This window comes from Pleurodeles waltl, chromosome 1_2, assembly GCF_031143425.1.
Source record: "Pleurodeles waltl isolate 20211129_DDA chromosome 1_2, aPleWal1.hap1.20221129, whole genome shotgun sequence".
Lineage (NCBI taxonomy): Eukaryota > Metazoa > Chordata > Amphibia > Caudata > Salamandridae > Pleurodeles > Pleurodeles waltl.
In genome coordinates this window covers 724,302,693-724,324,301 of record NC_090437.1, presented here as the reverse complement: position 1 = coordinate 724,324,301, position 21,609 = coordinate 724,302,693, and the positions used below count along the sequence as shown (strand labels likewise).

Sequence of the window (21,609 nt, the reverse complement as noted above, 5' to 3'; positions counted from 1 at the left end):
AAGGTGCAACATCTAGCAACTGGTTCAAGTCTTTACATAGAGATCAGTAAAAATATGTGGAATGAGGCACAGCTAAAGCAAGGAGCGCTGAATTGAAAAGCTAATAGAAAAAAATATGTTTTCCTAAACATGTTAACGGTGGGTGTCTAGGACATTGCTGTACAACTACTACACTTGTTAGTTATCCGTACCTGCACTTTCACACAGAGGAATTTCAAAGATTGTTGCCTCTGCAGAATGTAGCAAACTAATTCACTGTAACTAAAAATGGGAAGCATCTACTAATGTTATTGCTGTTCTACTCTCTAAATTTGAGATAACCACTTGTGTTGCTGTGGGCAATAGTTCTTCTCAATGACATTATATGTTGTCTCCATTCTTCCCTAATTTTAAATAGTAATTCTCTTGTGGACTGGCATCCTGTGTGTTTCCTCATGCCAACCTTGTCAGACACTCTCCCAACTACTCCTGCTCAATCCATGCAAGGAAGGCTGTCAATGTATCCTGTAAAATGCTTTCCTTTCCTTTTAGAGGATTTGACTTAACCCAGACCCATTTCTTAATTTGCGCGGTTACTTTGCGTCTACTAATTGGGAAAAATGGGAATTGGGCTGAAATTCACTTGCACTAGACATAGAGAAAAAAAATACAACCGTTAGTAGCCAGACAACTACTTTCTAAATTGGTCAGCTAAAATCTGAATTGAGACCATAAAAGAGCCAAGCCTACACTAAATGTTCCAAAGAAAACATCTGTGTCTTGGTTAGAGGAAGCAGTAACTCGAGCAAAATGTAGGACACAATGCACATTTAAGCTCTATGCCAAGCTGGGCATCATTTTCATGTAAGATAAAAATTACTATACGAATGCTTTGTAATTTATTAAATGTTCATAGTAGGCAGCAAACCTCAGTAACATGCATCGGTATTTTACAAGTAGTCAATAGAACACGTTGTGTAACATTCTATTAAGCTAGGCTTTGGGAGGTACTGAAACTGAATATTTTCTTACAATGAGGCGCTTATTGATAAATGTTTTTGGTATTAGGTGTTTGAAAAATGGAAAGAAGATAAAGAAGAACACCTGAAAGAGAAGATTCGTAAAGAAAAGCAAGCCGAAATGGAAAAGAAAAGAAAAGAGGAGCAGGCTGTTGCTGAAAAGAAGAAGGAGAGTAAATTGGCTTTTTGCAAATGGTATGAGCATGCATTTTTGTTGTGTTGTTTGAAGATGGGTCATACATTCTTAAGAATCATTATCTGTGATGGATTGAAATTAATTTTTAGCACTTGACCAACAATAACTTGATTTTATAAACAGCACATGTTGCAAGAGATATCCCTATTTTCTGTACTAATGTGGCTGACATGTTTCAACATAATCCTTGTCAGAAATCCTCCTTAAGCTTCGGAGTGAGATTTTTAGTTTAATTTCAATAAAAGTGACTTTTGTTTCTTCGTTCTGCAATCCTGCAATTAAAGTATCCACACAAGCACAAACGGCATGCTAGTTGATAAAAAAAAAAAGACTAAAACCTGAAAAGTTTCTGAACATTTAGATTAAGTAATATTGATTCTCAGACAACACATCTTCCACGGATTCATAACTTTTAAAAATATTAGCAGCCACTAGCGGGGAGGTTTGAGGCACAGCTTTGAAATCTATTGTAAAAGCTATAAAACTGGGAATTAGCCCCTGCTGGAGAATGAAACATTACTCCTAACGAAGATGCTCTATTGATCATATCCAGCCTAGATTCACTACCATCCCTCTTATCCTCCCCTAATTAAAGTTCGGGTGAACATTTAATGCAGAAAAAATATCTAAGGTAAGCTTGCTCCAACGACTGTTCCTCCATAGCCAAAAGAAGCCCCACACATGGTTAAAATACAATTTTATGAGGAAGTAATCTTTTTCACTTGAGACTGTAGTTCAACAGATTTTTTTCTTAGGTCTTAAGAATCTCAATAATATTTTAACAAATTGGAGATGGAAAAATTAGTATCTATATTAGAATATATTTTTAAAAGTAAAAAGCGGTACAATGCCGAAGTTGCACTAAGAGACAGGGAAATATTATAAATGTAATGAATCTGAGGAAGATTTTCATAGGATAATTATTATCACAGGCAAGTAACTTTTCCTAACTTCAGGAATACTTCCAAATATGATTGGCTAAACAGCTTTTAAAATAATTAAAGATTGAGGTGTGGATACAGGGGAGTGAATACCGGCTCACATCTCAAAATGCACACAGAAGTAGCAATAAATCATTGTCCAGCAAAGTACTCAGTTTTATGAAAAAAGATAAATATTTTGTTTAGATACGACATTCACACACAGCTACTCATTTCTTCTGATGTCATGGCTCTAGTGTATGTGTTGCAGTTGCCTACCCCACTTACTCCTCGATTTAACAATAGTGGTTATTCCCCATTCACTATTTGGAAGTTCCAAAGTATGCCCCACTAGCAGTCGGAGATTCGTAAGTTCACTGTGACTCTATTCTAACATTCAACAGTGTTCCAGGGCCACAGCACGAATTAGCAGCAAGTTTCCTCTAGGGCCGACTGGTTCAGAAACAGTCTTACCTGTACCTCGCAAGACTGGAGCGACTAGAGTTCCTGAGCACACCCCTACCATGGGCGATAGAGTGCCAACCCTTGATTCAGGTGACTTCACTGCATGTGGTCCCAAGCGGAGTGCTTTCAGCGATCTGTTGGACCTGGCCCTTTTTGCAGGGTCATCCCCAAACTTTTTGCCTTCCTCTTCCTGGTTTTCTGACCCTCTTTTTGTTGGTTTTGGGGCTCTGGTCATTTTAACACTGCTGATCAGTGCTAAAGTGCATATGCTCTCTACTTCAAACTTGGTATCTTTGGCCTACACAAGTTTGGCACATTTAATTTACATATCAGTCCCTTGTACAGTGGTATCCTATATACCCAGGGCCTGTAAATTAAATGCTACTAGTGGGCTTGCAGCGCTGCTTGCACCAACCACAGACGTAGCCTGTCAAAACTGTCTCAAGCCCACCACCTCAAGGCCGGCGTGCACAGTTTACTGTCACATTAACTTGCCATCTATAGTTACTTACCAAGCATGGAACTCCCCCTTTTCTACTTATAGGTCACCCCTAGGGTAGGCCCTAGGTAGCCCTGTGGGCAGGGTGCTGTATAGGTAAAAGGTAGGGCATGTGCCTTCATTGTGTGGCATGTCCTGGTAGTGACAAACAGCCTATTTGGTTTCTCACTCCTGTGAGTGCTGCTCCACTCATAGGCTTGCATTAGGAATTTCCTTATATGTATCTAAGTGGTAATTTCTGATCTATGAGGAGTAGCGCGGGCATGTTTGGAATGGTAGTGAGAAATCCTGCTTATTGGTGTAGGTGGACTTTTTAATTACTATTGTGGAAATGCCACTTTTAAAAAGTGTGCATTTCACTGTGCTTATGACTCTTGTGCTTTGCAGCCTGACTCCAATCCATGTCTGGGGTACAGTGACAGTTGGGCTTTGTGCATACTTTCCAGACAGCCATCACACAGGGAGGGCGGAGGTGTAACAGGATTAAATCTGCCTACTGAGTGGTCTTCCTGGGCTGGGAGTATGGGAGGCAGGGCGCACTTTCATTTGTGTAGACTGTGTCCTGCTGTCACACAAAGGGCTTGTCTACCCCTTACTGATGTCTGGAGCCAGGTCTCAGGTTGAAAGGGGGTGTTGTGCACTTCTAAAGTTCCTTTGAAGTGCCCCCTAGATCACAGACATTTTGAGTATAAGTACACAGTGGAAGTCCTCTGTTTTTAAACACTGCATGGACTTGTAACCAGATGCTGCTGGAAGGAACTGGTATGCCAGGAGGAACCACCATTAGGACTGACCTACTTGTAGTGCTGACCTGTGGCCTGCTGGGTCACAGGAGGGACTGTCACTTCATTCCAAGGACCCTGATGTGCTGGCCTGCTGCTGTTCTTCTGTTCCTGTGTGCCCCAGTGATCGTCCAGGGGCCAGTATCGGATTTCAGAGGCTCAAGTGTTGCCCCTGGCATGGAACTATATCACTTGGTAAGCGCGATATCCTGGGCTGGCATACCTCATTACTGTCTTCCCCAGTGCATTTGGAGTGCTTTGTTGGGAGCTGTGGTGCAGTGTTTTTTGAAGCGTGGGTAGTGTGTGCTGATTGCTACCCTCTTGTGCCAGGACCTGCAGAGTGGGCGCTGTGACCATGTGTGGCCCCCACCTGTGAGGAGCAGCCAGGGAGGAAGAAGGAGTATGTGATGTGGCCGCAGGTAGTGACTTACAAGCGCAGGTGAAGCACGCTCCCTCTGGTGCCCTCTGGGCATGCGCTGGCCCCCACTTCCAACATCAGAGCAGCTGCGCTCCCCTCAGCTGTTTTTGGGACTGCCTACACTGCCGAGCCAAGGACAGAGGTCCCTCAGGGGAGGTGTGTGGGCCCTCCGCTTCCATATTAGCAGAGTGATGAGCTTCATTTCAGCAAGCCGTGGAGCCCAAAGGCTCACCTCAAAAGTACTGCATTTTCCCTAGTGGGGGAGCCCGGAGCGACCATTACCACCCTTCTCCATTCTGTACCCGGGGAGCCTAGCAGGGTCTCCCTGCCGAGGTGAGGAGTGTGTGGCCTCCCTCTCCTCTTCGTGTGCCAAACCTTGGAGAGAACTGCTATGGCTAAGTGGACGTGGCAGAAGGGAGTCCTCCACAGAGGACTCTTCCCAGTTGAGCCCCTAAGTGGCCATATTCTCCAGAGTAGAGGCCCAGCTGCATCTGCACCTAGGGAACTCACTGCATTCTCTGATTTGAGTGGGCAAAGGGCCCAGTAACGAAGGCTAGGGGATGACTTACCATATAATGTAGAATAGCAGCGCAGGAGCGCTGTGTCTCCTGGTGAGGCTGTAGGTGCCAATATTTATATGGAGATGTTTTTGGTGAATGTTGGGTACTCTACATTTCGCAGTGATAGGTTGTACCCTACAGTTTCCCTTAAGTGACCATATTTACATTAGTAGGTGTGCAGGTATTCCTGTGACCTATGGTTGGTGTTCATATTTACCGCCTATCATATAACAGAAGTGCAGGTGCACCGGATCTGTGTTTGTGATGGTAATTTGTATTTTACTGATAATATGTGAATACCAGCGTGGTGATTTGTGTACTGCAGGGATGATTGGTAATCTATGTGTTCTTTCGCCCTCAGTGTTAATACTGTCTTTTCAGGACCTGCCATAATATTACATGTCATTTTTGCCTCATTAGGGTAACAAGAATATTCTCAGGATCCACCGTGGGAACAAAGGGAGGGTGTCTTTTAATGTGATGTGCAATGGGGAATATGGGGGTCATTACGACCTCGGCGGTCTTTTTGCAAGACCGTCGAGGTACCGCCGAGCGGAAGACCGCTTGTGCAGGCGGTTTGCCGCTCGGCGTATTATGACTGTTGGCTGCTCTCCGTCGTTATTCTGACGGAGCGTCGCCAACAGCCATATTTGCGGGCGGCGGGGAAGTGGAGGTTACTCCACCTCCACCGCCACGCCAACAGAACACCGCCCAGCGAATCACGTCCTGTGATTCGCCGTGGCGGTGTTCTGTTGGCAGTGTGGTGTCGGCGGAGCTGCCCCCATGGCTCCCGTCCCCTCCCGGAGGATCGACGGACCAGGTAAGTCGATCGTCCGTTAGGGGAGGGGGGTTAGGGGGTGTTGTGTGTTGTGTGCGTGCATGGGGGTGTGCGTCTGTGTATGTAGAGGGGGTGTGTGAGTGCGTGTATGCTTGCGGGGTGTGGTGTGTATGGGAATGAGTGTGTGTATGGCTGTGGGTATGTCTGTATGGATGTGTGCGTGTATGTTTGAATGTGGGTGTGCATGTGGATGTAGGCATGTATGTTGGAGTGTGTGCGTGTGTTGGTGGTGCCTGCAGGCGTGTCGGTGTGTGTGTGTAATGTTATGTTGGGGGTCAGGGTGGGGAGGGGGGCCCTCCCACCTTTGGGGGGTGGCAGGGGTGGTGGAGGGTGTAGGGGAGGGAGTCGGGGTGGGGGTGGGGGAGACCCCTATCAGTGCCAGGGAAGGAATTCCCTGGCACTGATAGTGCTTACCGCCATGAATTTCATGGCGGTTCAAACCGCTGGAAATCCACGGCGGTAAGCCGGGTCCAAATACCGCCGGCGGTATACTGACGGCCGCCGGGCTGGAGACCGAGGTCTCCAGCCCGGCGGTCATCTCCGCCCTGGCGGGCGGGACGGAGAACCGGCGGATGACCATGGCGGTAACCGCCATGGTCATAATACACCAAGGTAAGACCGCCAGCCTGTTGGCGGTCTTACCGCCGGTTCTCCGCCATCCGCCAGGGTTGTAATGACCCCCTATGTCTTTTATTTGCAATATGACAATGTGAGAATTGCCTAGTTGGCAAAGTAGTTATTGGTCAATGATTTACATGTAATACCATCTATTTTCATTTAATTTTGTGTGGAGTCTCTTGTGGTGTATTTACTGTGTCACAGTGGGGCGGTTTGGGGGGGGTGGTGTGTACACTTTACCCATTGCTTTCAGGATGAGCCTGACTGCGCTGGCAGAACTACCAAGGGGTGAGCAGGGGTTATTTTGGGTGTGTAGCTTCCTTACCCTGACTAGAGTGGTGGGTTATGCCTGATTTAGGTGCATGCCCTAGCCAACCACAAACCCCATTTCTAACACCATCTAAGAGTCTTCACATGCGGTTGCACCTTTACAGAGACCAGATGTTCTTGACAACTCCTCTTCACTGGGTAAGTCTCTGGTTCCTCCTGCAATGGGGGATGTAAGGGGTGATGGCCTTCTTCCTGGGCAGGTGCACAGGGTCCACAGTGGCCTCACTCCTCTGTGTGACCATTCTGACCATGTCCAAATGATCCCGTCTGGCATACGGTGTCACTATATCCTCACATTTCGGGCTCTGGCCTGATCGACACAATGAAGTCCCTGCCGATGGCCCCTCCTGGCATACAGGTTCATGGCCCGCGACCAACACGGGGTATGGGCCCTACTGCCTTGTACTCTTGTCACCACTTTCCTACTACGCATGGGCTTCAGCCCAACCAGCACGTCAATGCTAAATTGACTGTGGCCCTGTTCTCGCATACCGGGATCACCTTCTATGTTCTACTCATGGACAACACCCCGATCGGTGCAGCAGCCATCTCCTCACTCCTCATAGTGGTAGTCCACTTGACAGAGCTCCCCACTGGACCTCACTCCTTCCAGTGCCCTCCTCTTCCTTCTTCCCCTCTTCCTCACATGGCACACTATTCTTGGTGGGCGGGCAGGTGCTGGTGCTCCATTGTCCATGGCAGGTGGTCTTGGATTCCCTTGGTGATGTCCCCTCATGCAGCAGGGAGGCTAGCAGGCTTTGGTCACAGGCAGATTTTTTGCAGAACCTCCTCTCCTCACACAGTCTGTCTGGCTGCATGGCTGAGGACAATTTTGGGGTTTCTAGCTCCCCTTCTTATAGTCTATTTCCAGTCACTAAACGTGATTTAGAGTCTAATTCTTTGAAGTTTAATTTGGGGGTCTTCTTTTTTTTAAGTGCCCATTTCTCTGCCCTCTTCTTCCTCTTGAAAGCTGCCTGTCACAGCAAGACTGACTCCCAAGCTGATAGCTCAACAACACAGGTCATGGTAGTGAGTAGAGTTCACACTTGGATATCAGCCACAGTGATATGTGTATGGTTAGCCCAGGGCCCCAGCCCTACTCTTTATGATTCTCTTATCAGCTCCATCTCCTTCCTGAGATGAAGCTATGCCCCTTCCTTGTGACCTTTTACTGAATCAAAGAGCACCCTTTCAAGTGCATAGGGAAAGCCTGGCTCTTCCCCTCTCCAGTATGTTCTACCCAGCTTACTGAAATGGAGCAAATCTGGCTGGGAAGATTCCTCTACCTCCTCCCCATATTCCACCACGTAGGCATGGGTCTCCTAAAATGAAAGCCAGAGCCCTCCATGTATTGTACCATCCACAGGCACACATATACTCACTGCATGTATACAACCTACACACAATGCATAGCACTGTATCATTCGTGTATTGTGCCATTTATAAGCATTCATACATCCAGCACATGCATTTAACATGCACGCACTACCCAGCACTGAATCCTTCATGTACTGTAAGACTCATAGGCATGCATACATCCAAAACCTGAATTTACTATGCTCGCACTGCTTAGTACTACTTGTTCTGTGTTTTGTACTACTCATAGGCACACATACACCCAGCATATGCACTCATCATGTACACACTGCACAGTACAGCATTATCCCTGAAGTGTATCATTCCCAGGCACATGTACGCCCAGTACAGCTATACTACTTCTGCGCTGCACAGCACTTCCCAACACACTGTGTAAATGGTGAGTTACCACACAGCAGCAGAAAAGGACCTGTTTACTCCTACTGACCACTACATAGTATGCTGTCACCACTGCGCTCATGCTGCTTGGATCCTGGTGAAGGCAGTAGCCTTCTACCAGTATGATGGTAGCTCTTTGGGTGCAACTCCTGTTAAACAAGACCGCAATATATGAGACAGGCCTATGTCATGGCGCACATGCATGATCCATATTACTTATGACAAAAAAAACAGCATTTTGGATCCAGACATTAGGACAGTCAGGCACTTAGGTCAAGGGTGCAGGTCCACCACCTTGTAGAGTAGGGGTGGGTGATACATTCGCTCAGCCAGCAGAGCTGGAGGAGATCTGGCCACTCTGCATTACGCATGTATTGCTGAGTTACGGCAAAATTCTGCTGACCACTATGTTATGAAGTTTTTTTCTCACACAGCTTGCAAATGGTAAGTTGGCAATTGTGATTTGGCATCCTCTTTAATGATTTTTGGTCATTAGAGAGGTACCTGGTGAGATAGCCTCAACGCGGGCGGCTGCATCCATTCGCTGTGAGAAAGCCCCACTTAAGTAGAAAATCTACGTGAGCACTAGCAAAATCAACTCAAAAAACAGTGCACTCTGGCATGCAGCGTGGTGCTTTTCGCTCTGACTTTTCAACGAAGAACGAGCTGCTGGTGATAAAAATCGGCGTGAGCTGCGTAACATGCCTAACTCCACCCATATGCAGATCTTCACAGAATCTCAGAGTTTTTATGTAACTTCATGGAATTCTGTGGCGTGAAACTCCGTGAGTTCCACCTGCCCCTAATGCAGAGGAAATATCCGTGCCAACAAGTGCAATATAATTTTAGTCTGCAGCAGCTGTTTCTCCTCCTGAGAAAACTAATAATTTAAACAAAAAATATGCAAATTCTAAATATGTCTGTACATTATACATTTTGAAATAATCAAGTTTCAATATATCAGGTGAATAAAAAAGATGTACCTTTGCGTTCCAGTTAGCTACTGTAAAAAAATGCAGGTATTTGTTGAAGTTTTTGCTTCCTATCTTTTCTGTTCTATTAACATTTTAGCCGTTTCCAAAATGTAGGAGTGAAAAAAAGGAAGACGTTCTGAAATCAAAAAAGAAGGAAAAACTCCAAGAGGAAAAAGAGAAGCAAGAGAAAGAAAGAGCAGAAAAAGAATGGCAAGAAAAAAAGGCAATGGAGGAGTATGAACGATGGCTTGTAAGTACTATGCTTCAGTTTAATTTCTGTCATAAGAAGGACAGGGTATTCTTTCCACATCCAGGTCTGAGTCCAGCAGCTCCTTTGATGTGGGCAAGTGTCTTTACCACTGTGTGCTTACGTTTATTTCATTTTCCCCTTCTGGTAGCTCTTATATGATGCCCTAACTTTGAAAACATTTTAAACCTTTCAAAATGTCTCTTTTTGAATGTATGTTGGCTTGAAATGTTTCATGGTTCTGTGTGAAAGTAAGAAATGTGTTCAATTCATGACAAATCACTTTTGTAACACACTCTTTAGGTTGTCCTGTTATTAAGTTTGACTACAGGCAGCTTTAGTGCTTTGGAAAAACTTGATGGCACCACACACACACACACACACACACACAATATAACCACCACAAGCACAATACGTAATCTACCACAGCACTGAACATACAGAGAGAGGCTTGAGGCCAGCTGCTCTCCGCCATTGGATGTTAGGCATTGACTCGATAGGCTTTTGGTTATATTTTGAGATCAGCCCTTGGCATCTCACAGATTTACACTTTCTGCCATTGCCTTTCTATTACAACTTTGGAGATTAGGAAAATAAGTGTTCCTTAATAAGGCTCAAACTTCAACAGGGCTTGAGCAACGGTGTCACCTTCTGCTCCTTGCTCCCTCCCCTTCCTCCTTTCCCTGGTATCTCCAATTGCTGCTACCATTTTTCAGTCTTTCCCACTGCTGTTACTCTGCCCCACCCCATTTTGTAGGAGGGCAGGTCTCGTACATCCGGCGCGTATTTCCCAATGTTATACTCCTCAAAGTAATTAAATCAGTGTCTCCCGCAGCATGTACTACCGGCAATCAGTCTGTCACGGTCATGGCATTGTCATTGCCTTATTTCACTGTCGCAGAGGTACAGCGCAACAGTTCTTATTCCTTTGCCCCTTACGGAAGCTTCATGATCTTTCTTCTTAACTAATCTGTTGGCAGAGTTCTGCTCTGTGAGTTCATTTTACTTTTTATATAATCTGCTATGTGCTCCCCCAGGGCACAAGTCGGGCGTACACGCAGGCAGACACAGGTAGACCGCGTCTACTCACTATTTTTACAGGATGGACACCATCCCCCCTTTTTAAGAAGTTGGGCTCCGGTGAAGTAAGCTGAACTTGTCCCAGTGTAATTTTCCTACATCAGGACACATTCAGCAGCACCTACACTGCTGAATACTTTCCGACAAGCAACCATGTGCAGGTAGTAAAGCAACATAATTATTTCATCCCTCCTTTTGGGTCCAAGACAACGTGCTGATTTAAAGGCCATCCGCTCTCCTTTTGCCCCAGTACAATACAGTCTGTTAGCTACCTGCATCCTCACACTTAGGTGCCATAGCAGTGGAGGGGAAACAAAGTCACACACCTTTTCACTGTATGAGCATTTAGGAGAAACTAGGATTTGGAAGCCAGCTTTTGACTTGGTTTAAATCCCCTTATAAAAGAGCATGCACCATTAGGAATGGCAGCTGTAGTGGACTCTATAAGTATTTACATGAATAGACATTTAAATAACTATTTTTTAAAATTATTTTACAGATGCCACTTCCTGTGATGTCATGTGCTGTTACATGCAGTGATGTCGCCATGCCGTGATATCGCTTCCAAACTCTTAGTTAGTCCCAACACTTCTTTCTTAGGACGTATGCCCTGCGCTCTCCATTTTATTTCCTACTGCATAAGCACACAAGCGTCTTCTATTTAGGAAGCGTTTCTCTATCTCTGTGGTACTTATTGTATGGCCTGCGGGCTGCTGTTGGAATGAGTTGTTTTGGTAGGACAACACAGTTTGCTCACTGCCAAAGGTGCCAAAATTTCCAGGTCCAGTCATGTTTTCTAATGGAAAACCCTAGACTACAAGTCCCAGAATTCAAATTAAAAACTGATCTGGGGTGACACCACACATGGATCTGGGTGGAACATTGTTAGAAATTGGGTCTCTAGTTGGCAGAGGTATGCAATCTGTCAAAGTAGGGACCACAGTCCTAGCCAGGGAAAGTCACAACACAACCTAAATTATCCTGTGCTCACACAGAGCAGGCAGGTTTATTTTAGAAGGCAATGTGTAAAGTATTTGTGAAATAACTCGTACAGTAACACAATAAAAACACCACAAAATGTACCCCACACCAATTTAGGAAAATAGATATTTATCTGAAAAAAAGTATAGCAAAATGACAAAAATCCAATATGCTCAAGTCAAGACATCACTTTTAAATGGTTTGAATGAGTCTCAATCCTCAAGAATCAGTGGTTGTATCCTTTTAACAAACAATACCTGGGATACATCAGAAATAACAATGCATAGGGGCCGCAGAGGAGGAGATGAATTGAAAAGTAAAGCAATGCTTCAAATTTTCTGGCGTGGCAAAGGCCATACGTTGTTTCTTTCCACGCTGCACGGTGATGCCTCAGATTCCAGGAGAGCAGCCTTAGTTCCCTCACTGTGATGCAGGAGTATTTTGATGCCCAGGGACAATGCATGGAAAACCCAGAACAGGTTGAACAGAGGCAACAGGCGCTGCATTGATCTGGCAGTTGATGCAGTGATTTTTCAGTTGCTAGGCAGGTGCTGCGTCAATCAGGCTGGCATTGCTTTGAATTTTGCCGGCGTTGCATCATTTTTTTTTTTTTTTTTTTTTTACATGCTGGATTTTTTCTTCTTTGGTGAAGTTTCTGATAGCAATGAGACCTCAGAACAGGAGGCAAGTTAAGTCCAACCCCTTGAAGAATACTTGAGGAAGGCAAAATCCTTCCAGCAGAGTCACAGTTCAGCAGGTAGCAGGGCAACAAGCACGCCAGCCGTCCTTCCAGCAAACCAATCCAGATGAGTCCTTTGGACAGCCAGGCAGTCCCTCTGCAGAGTCCAATTATAGTTCCAGAAGTGTCTGATTTGGTGGTGTCACAATCCCTAGTGAAGTGGAGGAAACTTCAAAGAGTGGTTTTGAAGTGCACACATTCCCTTTTCAACCCAGCCCTGTCTGCCAGGAGTCCAGTGGGGAGTTATCCGTCCTTTGTGTGAGGGCAGGCCACTGGCATTTGAAGTGTAAGAGAGAGCCCCTCCACCCTTCCTGTCCTGGGAAACCCATCTGTATGCAGATGAATGCAGATGCAGCTGAGTGTCCTGTGTTTATGACTGTGTGGATGGAATGCAGAAGAGGAGGTGTCAACCAGCACAGACCAGACGTGAACTGGAGACAGACTGTAAGGCACAAATGGCAGGCAGTAAGTGCATAAAAATGCCTACTTTCTAAAAATTGTATTTCTGAAATAGTAATGTAAAATCCAACTTAACTAGCAAGTAGGATTTCTCATTACCATTCCAACCATACCAAATATGACTAGCCTAATCCTCTCAGATCAGAAATTACCACTTAAAAGCATATATGGGAATCTCTAATGCTAGCCTATGATAAGAACAGACTTTACAGTAGTGAAAAATGACTTTGGGAGTTTTTCACTACCAGGACATGTCCTGCCTTTTACTCACATAGCACCATGCCCTATGAGTTACCTAGGGGTGACTTATATGGAGGAAAATGGTAATTTAAGGCTTGGCAAGTAATTTTAAATGCCAAGTCAAAGTGGCAGTGAAACTGCATGCCCAGGCCTACCAATGGCAGACCTGAGACATTGCTAAGGGGCTACTTATGTGGGTGGCACAATCAATGCTATAGGCCTACTAGTAGCATTGAATTTACGGACTCTGGGCACATCTAGTGCACTTTTCTAGGGACTTATAGGTAAACTAAATATGCCAATTAGGTATGAGCCAATGTTACCATGTTTAGGGGAAAGAGCACAAGCATGTTAGCACTGGTCAGCAGTAATAAAGTGTACAGAGTCCTAAAAATAGCAACAAGGAGATAAAAAAAGCAAAAAGGAGATCAGAAAAGTGGAGGGAGGCAGGTAAAAAGTTGGAGATAGACCACCCTACGGCTGTCAGGTCTAACACATGCCCCCCCCCCCCTCCAGCTAAAAGTGAAGAGAGCTACCCAACCCCTTGGGAGCTTTCTTCACTAAGGTAAAGAATCTGGAAAAACTATCAGCATTGGGGTGGTCAGTCTCTGGGCGATACTCCACCGTAAAGTCCATTCGTTGTATGGAGATGGACCACCTCAAGTTTAGCATTTTCACCCCTCATCTGCATGAGCTGTCTGTGGGGTCTTTGGTCTGTCTAAACTCCGAAGTCAGTACCAAATAGGTATGGTCTCAGCTTCTTCAGTGCCCAGACCACAGCAAATTATTCTCTTTCAATGGCACTCTACTTCTGTTCCTGTAGAAATAACTTCCTGCTAATGAAGGCTACCTGTTGGTCTAGGCACTCCTCATTCAGTTGTGCTAAGACTGCCCCTATGCCATGCTCTGAACCATCCATCTGCACGATGAATTCCTTGGAGTAATCAGGGGCCGTGAGCACAGGTGCTGTGGACATTGTTTCCTTGGGAGAATCAAAGGCTTTCTGATGAGCCTCTGTCAAGATCACCAAGCTGGGCTGCTTCTTGGAAGTCAGTCAGTTAAGGGGGCACTGATGGCGCCATATCCCTTAACAAATCTTCTGTTATAGCCAGTGAGGTCTGAGTTTTGGGTGGTTGCCAGGCCATGATGGTTTCAATCTTGACCTGGAGGGGCTGCACCTTGCCACCACCTACCAGGTGTCCCAAATACACCACAGAACCCTGCCCAATCTAGTACTTGATGGCCTTGATTGTCAGGCATGCCTGTTACAGGGCCTGAAGCACCTCTTGGAGGTGATGCAGGTGTTCCTCCCAGCTAGCACTGTAGATGGCAATGTTGTCTACGTAGGTGGCACAGAAGGGCTCCTTGCCAACCAAGACCCTGTTAAACAACTATTGGAAGTTAGCAGGGGCATTCTTCAAGTCAAAGGGCATCACCCAGAATTGGTAATGGTCCTCAGGGGTTGAGAATGCTGACCTCTCTTTTACTCCCTCATTCAAGACGATCTGCCAATACCCTGATGTCAAATCAAAAGTACTGAGGCTCTTGGCATTGCCTAGCCTGCCAATGAGCTCATCAGCTCTGGGAATGGGGTGAGCATCAGTCTTTGTGACGGAACTGAGTCCTCTGTAGTCCACACCAAACCAAAGTTCTGGGTTGACGCCTGGTGGGGCAGCCTTTGGTACCAACACCACAGGACTGGACCAGGGACTGTTAGGGGGCTCTTTCACCCCTAATGCTAACTTTCTGGAGACCTCCTCCTGGATGCTGGCTCTCACCCTGTCTGACAACCTGTAAATTTTGTTTTTTACAGGGAGACTTCCTTGTCAATATTATGGGTGCACAGGTGTGTCTGTCCAAGAGTGAGGAAGAACAGTAAGGCAGACTGCCCCAACATCTGGTAACCGTCACTTTGCTGCTCTGGGGTCAGATTGGCAGAGATGTTGACACCCTCCACTGATCCATCATTTTTCTGTGCAGAGAGGGTGTCAAGGAGAGGCTCTCTCTCCCCCTCCACACCCTCATCTGTCACAAGGAGCATGCTCACATCGCACCTCTCAAAGTGAGGCTTTAGTCTGTTGATATAGAGCACCCTTCGGGGGTTCGTAGGGTCTGGAGTTCCTTTAAGTAAGTGGCCTCCCCCTTACGCTCCTTGATCTTGTATGTGCCGCCCAGTACTCCTGAGGACCTCTGGGCTCTACTGGCTCTATGACCCATACTTTGTCACCAGGCTGAAACACTACCAGAGTGGCCTTCTGGTTATACCAGCATTTCATTACCTTTTGACTGGCCTTGAGGTTGCTGTTGGCCTTTTTCCAGAAGTGGTGTATCTGGTTCCAGACGATCAACATGTAGCTGACAACACCCTGGTGGGGGTTTCCTGGGAGCTTACTCCCACCCCTCCTTGACAATACTTAGAGGTCGCCTGATAGGGTAGCCATAGAGGAGTTCGAAGGGACTGAACCCTACTCCTTTCTGTGGCACTTCACTGTAGGTGAAGAGAAGGCATGGCAAGAGGACATACCACTTACGCCTCTTGGCCTGCAATGATGCCCTTCAAGATCTTGCTGAACCTTTCATTTAGACCATTGGATTGAGGGTGATAGGATGTGATGAGCTTATAAGTTACACCACACATATTTTACATGGACTTCATGTATGCAGACATGAAGTTAGTGCCTCTGTCAGAGACTATCTTTTTGGGGAACCCCCACATGGGTAAAGATCCCAATCACAGTTCTGATCACCACAGGTGCAGTCACTGTCCTCAGAGGGATGGACTCTGCATAGCGTGTGGCATGGTCCCCCAAGACCAGGATGAATCTGTTGCCTCGGGCTGTCTTGGGATTCCAATAGACCAATGACGTTGATGCCCACCCTTTCAAAGTGGTTGCCAATGTTTTGGAATGGGATCAGAGGAGCTTTCAGCGTTTCCCCTGACTTCCCACTGGCCTGGCGTGTGGGACAGGACCTGCAGAATTTATCTGAGGCTGTCTTCATTCGTGGTCAATAAAAGTGGGCTGCAAGCCTGGCAAACATCTTGTCTTGCTCTAAAGGTCCTGCCAGTGGTATGTAATGTGCTAAACCTAGTAGGAAGGCCCAGTAACACTGGGGGTGGGGGGCACCAGCACATGTGCTTCCCCAGTTCTCGGAGCCTCAGGCTCACTATATAGGAGATCATTCTCCCCGTAGATTAGGTGATCCCTAGAGGCTTCAGCTGCTGCATGGGCTAAGACCTGTCGCCTCAAGCCCTCAAGAGTGGGTCACTCTTTCTGTGCTCTTCAGAATTCCTCCCTGGTGGGCCCACCTTCAACTTGCCAGCCAGCAAGCTTAAGTAGGTCACCTAGGGCGGCAGTGTCCTCCCCAGTTGGTTCAGATGCCTCCTCCTCAGGGACCTCGTAAACCTCCACCGCTGGAACTTTAGGGACCTGTTTATGGTGCCCCTTGACAGCCATCTGGGCCATTATTCCAGGCTCCAGATACCGTTGACTCCCTTCCTGGGCAGCCATGGACTGTGTGGTCATACAGACCCACTCAGGCAATCTCATCATCTCCAAGTGAGACCTGAGCTCTACCTCGCTCTAGGTAGTGTGCTCCAGGTCATTGTCTAACAGACAATCGACAGGCATGGCAGGACTCACAGCTACTTTCAGAGTACCATAGACCCCTCACCCAACTCAAAGGCAACCAGAGCCATTGGTAGATGGCTCTCACGATTGTTGGTGACTATGACTTTGTGGAATGTGTTCGGTAGGACCTGCTATGCTGACACCAATTGACACTTGACAGTTGTCATGCAGATCCTCCACCCATTGCCCATTAATGGTGACCCACTGCCTATACTTGTAAGTATTGGCAAGCATGTGGGCTTTTGGTGCCATATCTGCAACCCCCTAGGGTCACTAGGGTTACCTATGTCTGTTCCCCCAAATTATCTGGGACTATCTCCTCCCCAAGTGCTACACTAGCCAACCCATGTATCTGCCCCCCACTGGGGAGCTGTGCCCTCTTGGGACATTTGGAGTTGCCCTTAGAGTTACCATACTTGGAGCACTCTGCACCTTGGGGAACAAACCTCCCTTTCTTGTGATCAAAGAACCCTTTCTTCTTTGGGTCAGACTGGTACTGGTTACCACTACTCCTTTGGTAATTATTTTGGGGGCCTTTAGAGAACTCCCTATTTTTTAAAGTTTTTCTTCCCCCTCTTTCGTTGGGAACCTTGACCACCTTTTGGACACTCTGTGCTAGTCCAGAGGTCCACCTCCTCAGCAAGCTTCCTGGGATTAGTCAGCTTACTGTCAACTAGGCTCTGGCGCAAAACAAATACTGAGCTTGTGCTATCTCAGGATTAAATTGTACAATCTGACTTAATCACTGACCTTGCTGCCCGCACCCAGCCGTTCAGTGCCTTAATGGAGTATTTAATAAAATCTACCCAGGATTGGTTGTGGGAGCTTGTTATTGGCCCTGAATCTTTGGCGATACTTCTCAGGAGTCAGTCCACATTTTGCTGTCAAAATGGCTTTCAGGGGCTTGTACTTGGTCTGGTCCCCAACCTCTAATATTAGAAGGGTGTCCCTCCAAAGTGTCGGCATGTGTTTCCATAGGCTCGCCCTCCAGTGCTCTTCAGGAACCCCAGGTACACTCAGTGCAGCTATAATAAGCAGAAAACCACTTATCAATGTCCTCTCTCACCACATAACTGAGCACCAAGTCCTTGGGTGTATGAACCCTCTTGTCTCCATCAGGTACTGTACGTATGCTGCCACCATCACTGCTGGAATCCACCTGTCTGGCCTTGAGTTCCAGCTCTTTTAGACTCTGTTCATGAGCCAGAAGTAATTTCTTTTCTGCTAAGGCTCTTTCAGCCTCTCTTTCAGCTTCACTTTCAGCTTGCTTGGCTTCCCTCTCAGCCTCTATTTTTAGTCTTGCTAACTGCAGCTGAAATGCACTCTCCTCTCTCCTTTCCTCTGTGGTCAGGCCATGATTTGAGACACTGCTCCCTGCTTTCACAGGTAGCACAATTTCATGGGTGTCTCCCTCCACTGCTGCAGGTAGCTTCTCAGTCACAGTCCTAGTCACAGTCCTAGACACATGCTCCTACCCCCTTGGGTGCATGACTCTGCCAGGGACCTCAGCACCTTTAGGAACTCCACCTTCTTGGTGGCTCTGTGGGTAGGTACCACAATCCCTTTGCAGAAGCTTTTCAACTGGCTGACACCTTAATCCTCCGCTAAACCAGCTTAAATTCCATGGCTCCACTTGCAGGACCAGCCAGAGACATGATGTATAGGATGAAATAAAAAAATGTGAAGCAGGGAAAAATTGCAGAAAAGGGAAAAAACATCTAAATTGTCTTTAAATATGGATAGGTAGTGTATACAGAGCTATTGTATGGCACTGCACAAACACAAGTCTTATCCTCACCGCTGATCATCAATGTTTGAAAATGGTTCTCTAGTTAGCAGAAGTCTGCACCCTGTCCACGTAAGGACCACGATCTTAGTCATGGTAATGCACAATACAACTTAAAATATCCTGTGTTCACCCTCCGGCAGCTTGGCTCAGAGCAGACAACCTTAACTTAGAAGGCAATGTGTAAAGTATCTGTACAATAACTCATACACTAACACAGTGAAACACCACAAAAAGTACTCCACACCAGTTTAGGAAAATAGATAATATTTCTCTAAATAAAATAAGACTAAAACAACAAAGATCCAATATGCATAAGTGAAGATATCACTTTTAAAAGGTTTAAAAGAGTCTCAATCCTCAAGAATCAGTAGTTGTATCCTTTTAACAGACAGTACCTGGGATGCGTCAAAAATAATGACGCAGAGGGGTCGTCAAGGAGAAGATGCCTCAAAAAGTAAAGCGATGCATCTGTGCGGCAAACGCAATGAGTAATATCTTTCCACTCTGCAAGGCGATGTGCAGACTTGGTTCCTCACTGCGATGAGGGGATATTTTAACGCCCAAGGATGATTTGTGGAATATTCAGAACGCGAAGAGCAGAGACAACAGGCTCTGCGTCGATCCATCGGGTGATGCAGTGACTTTTCAGCTGCGAGGCAGATGCTGCATTGATCCAGCAGGCGTTGCATCAAATTTTGCAGGTGATGCGTTGATTTTTCAATGCTCTGAATTTTATTTTCTTTGGTGACGCCTTTGATATACCTGAGACCTCAGAACAGGAGGCATGCTCAATCCACGCCCTTGGAGAGCACTTGAAGAGGAAGGCAGAGCCCTTCCAGCAGAGTCAGGGGTCAGCAGGAAGCAGGGCAAAATGCAGGCCAGCAGTCCTTCCAGCAGAGCAGTCCAGACGAGTACTTTGGGCAGCCATGCAGTCTCTCTGACAGAGTCCAGTTGAAGGTCCTGAAGTGTCTGATTTAGTGGGATCACAGACCAAGTATTTATACCCAAAAGTGCCTTTGAAGTGGAGGAAACTTCAAAAAGTGGTTTTGAAGAGCACAAGTTCTGCTTTCAGCCCACCCTTGTCTGCCAGGAGCCCTGTGGGTGCTTGTCAGTCCTTTGTGTGAAGGTAAGCCACCGGCCTTTGTAGTGTAAGAGAGAGCCCCTCCACCCTTCCTGCCCAGGGAAACTCATCTGTATGCAGATTAATGCAGATGCAGCTAAGTGTCATTTTTTTCTGACTGTTTGGGTGGAATGCAAAAGGGGAGCTGTCAACCTGCACAGGCCACACGTGGATTAGAGACAGGCTGTAAGGTACAGATGGCAGTAAGTGCAGAAAAATGCCTATTTCTTAAAAGTGGCATTTCTGAAATAGTAATGTAAAATCCAAGTTAGCCAGCAAGTAGTATTTCTCACTACCATCCCAACCATACGAAATATGACAAGTCTATTCTTCTCAGATCAGAAATGACCACTTAAAAGCATATAAGGGAATCTGTAATGCTGGCCTATGAGAGGAGAAGGCTTCATAGTAGTGAAAAACGACTTTGGGAATTTTTCGCTACCATGACATATAAAACTTATAAGTACATGTCCTGCCTTTTACTCACATAGGAGTTACTCAGGGCCTACCTTAGGGTGACATATAGAAGAAAAAAGGAATTTAAGGCTTGGCAAGTAGTTTTAAATGCCAAGTCGAAGTGGCAGTGAAACTGCACACCCTGGCCTAGCAACGGCAGGCCTGAGACATGGTTAAGAGACTACTTATATGGGTAGCACAATCAGTGCTGCAGCCCACTAGTAGCATTTACTTTACAGGCCCTGGGCACATCTAGTGCCCTTTACTAGGAACTTATAGGTAAATTAAATATCCCAATTGGGTATGAGCCAATGTTACCATGTTTAGAGGAGAGAGCACTTTAGCACTAGGCAGCAGTGGTAAAAGGTGCACCGCCCTAAAACCAGCAAAAATGAGATCAGAAAAATGGAGGGAGGCAGGCAAAACGTTGAAGGAAGACCACCCTAAGGCTGTCAGGGTTAACAGACACTTTGCATTGTTGCTCCCGACTTTAGATGTTTATGTGTATAACTGTAGGGTCTCTGACTTCAATCCTGGGTGGTGCACTAGGTAAATGTAATGTGTATTTATAGTGCTGTTGGGTCCCATCCTGTAACAGTATGCAATGTGCAAATCATTCATTTAAAAATTAACTACACACAGTATAACATAGGCTACTTTTATGTTTTAAATGTAGAGGTTAAGTACAGTATATGCTAGGCTGATGCAGATTATGCATTCTAGCAGACAAACATTCAGACAGGAGACCCCCGATTTCTGAAGCAAAAAACGTTTTACTTTAGTTGCCTCCCGCCTGAAATTCCCTGTTTCAATGTGAGGCAATGGGTAGAATGCATTCTCTGATGAACACACACACACTCATCTATGTCCATATCACCCACAAGATGGCAGCACCGCCATTAATAAAACCCTTAAACAACTCTCGAAATGTGTTTTATCGTTCTGCCAACGGCTCGCTACAGTTTTACTAATGTTTTCGGTGTACCAAAATAGGCAGCATGTACTGTAAGATCAGAAGTTTTGTTTTTCAGGGAAAAAAACACATTGTACACGAGTGCAATCTGTTTCTTTACTGTTTTAAGAGCTATGTTTATCAACGGTCTTTTCTATCAATGCGCTTTTTATAATCTTCCACTAATTGCACATAAGTATGGTGACTTCCTGCTGTCATCAAAGAGAAGTGGTCAAGATGCCAAGTAATTGGCAGACACTCCCGCTCTGTCTAACTCGCTAGTAATCTTGAAGATCTCAAGCTACCTAAAACTGTGACTCGTGCCTAATAGGTTAGATGGCTTAATGATGGAGTGCTACCAGTTCTCCTAAAGCAGTCGAAACCCACGTTTGCCATGAGGTGCAACAAAAATCTAATTTTCAACCATAGATGCCAAGTTTTCATACTGCCCAGGTGTGACGTTTTCTTCTTTTCGTCGTGCTTATGTGTGACATTTTGTGCATTATGTGTGACACTTTGTGTGCAACTTTACCAGAGACCATGGAAATTAAAGAATGATAGCAC

At 45.9% G+C, this 21,609-nt stretch overlaps 1 protein-coding gene across 5 annotated transcripts in view; it reads left to right on the top strand.

Annotated features, from left to right (window-relative positions):
* Positions 1–21,609, top strand: part of MAP9 (microtubule associated protein 9) — a 169,856-nt gene that overhangs the window by 111,416 nt on the left and 36,831 nt on the right. For all 5 annotated transcript variants that reach the window (XM_069243068.1, XM_069243059.1, XM_069243083.1 and 2 more), the window contains 2 exons: positions 1,048–1,193; positions 9,468–9,603. In XM_069243068.1, the coding sequence (XP_069099169.1) occupies positions 1,048–1,193; positions 9,468–9,603 (282 nt within the window). The remainder of the gene's footprint in view (positions 1–1,047; positions 1,194–9,467; positions 9,604–21,609) is intronic.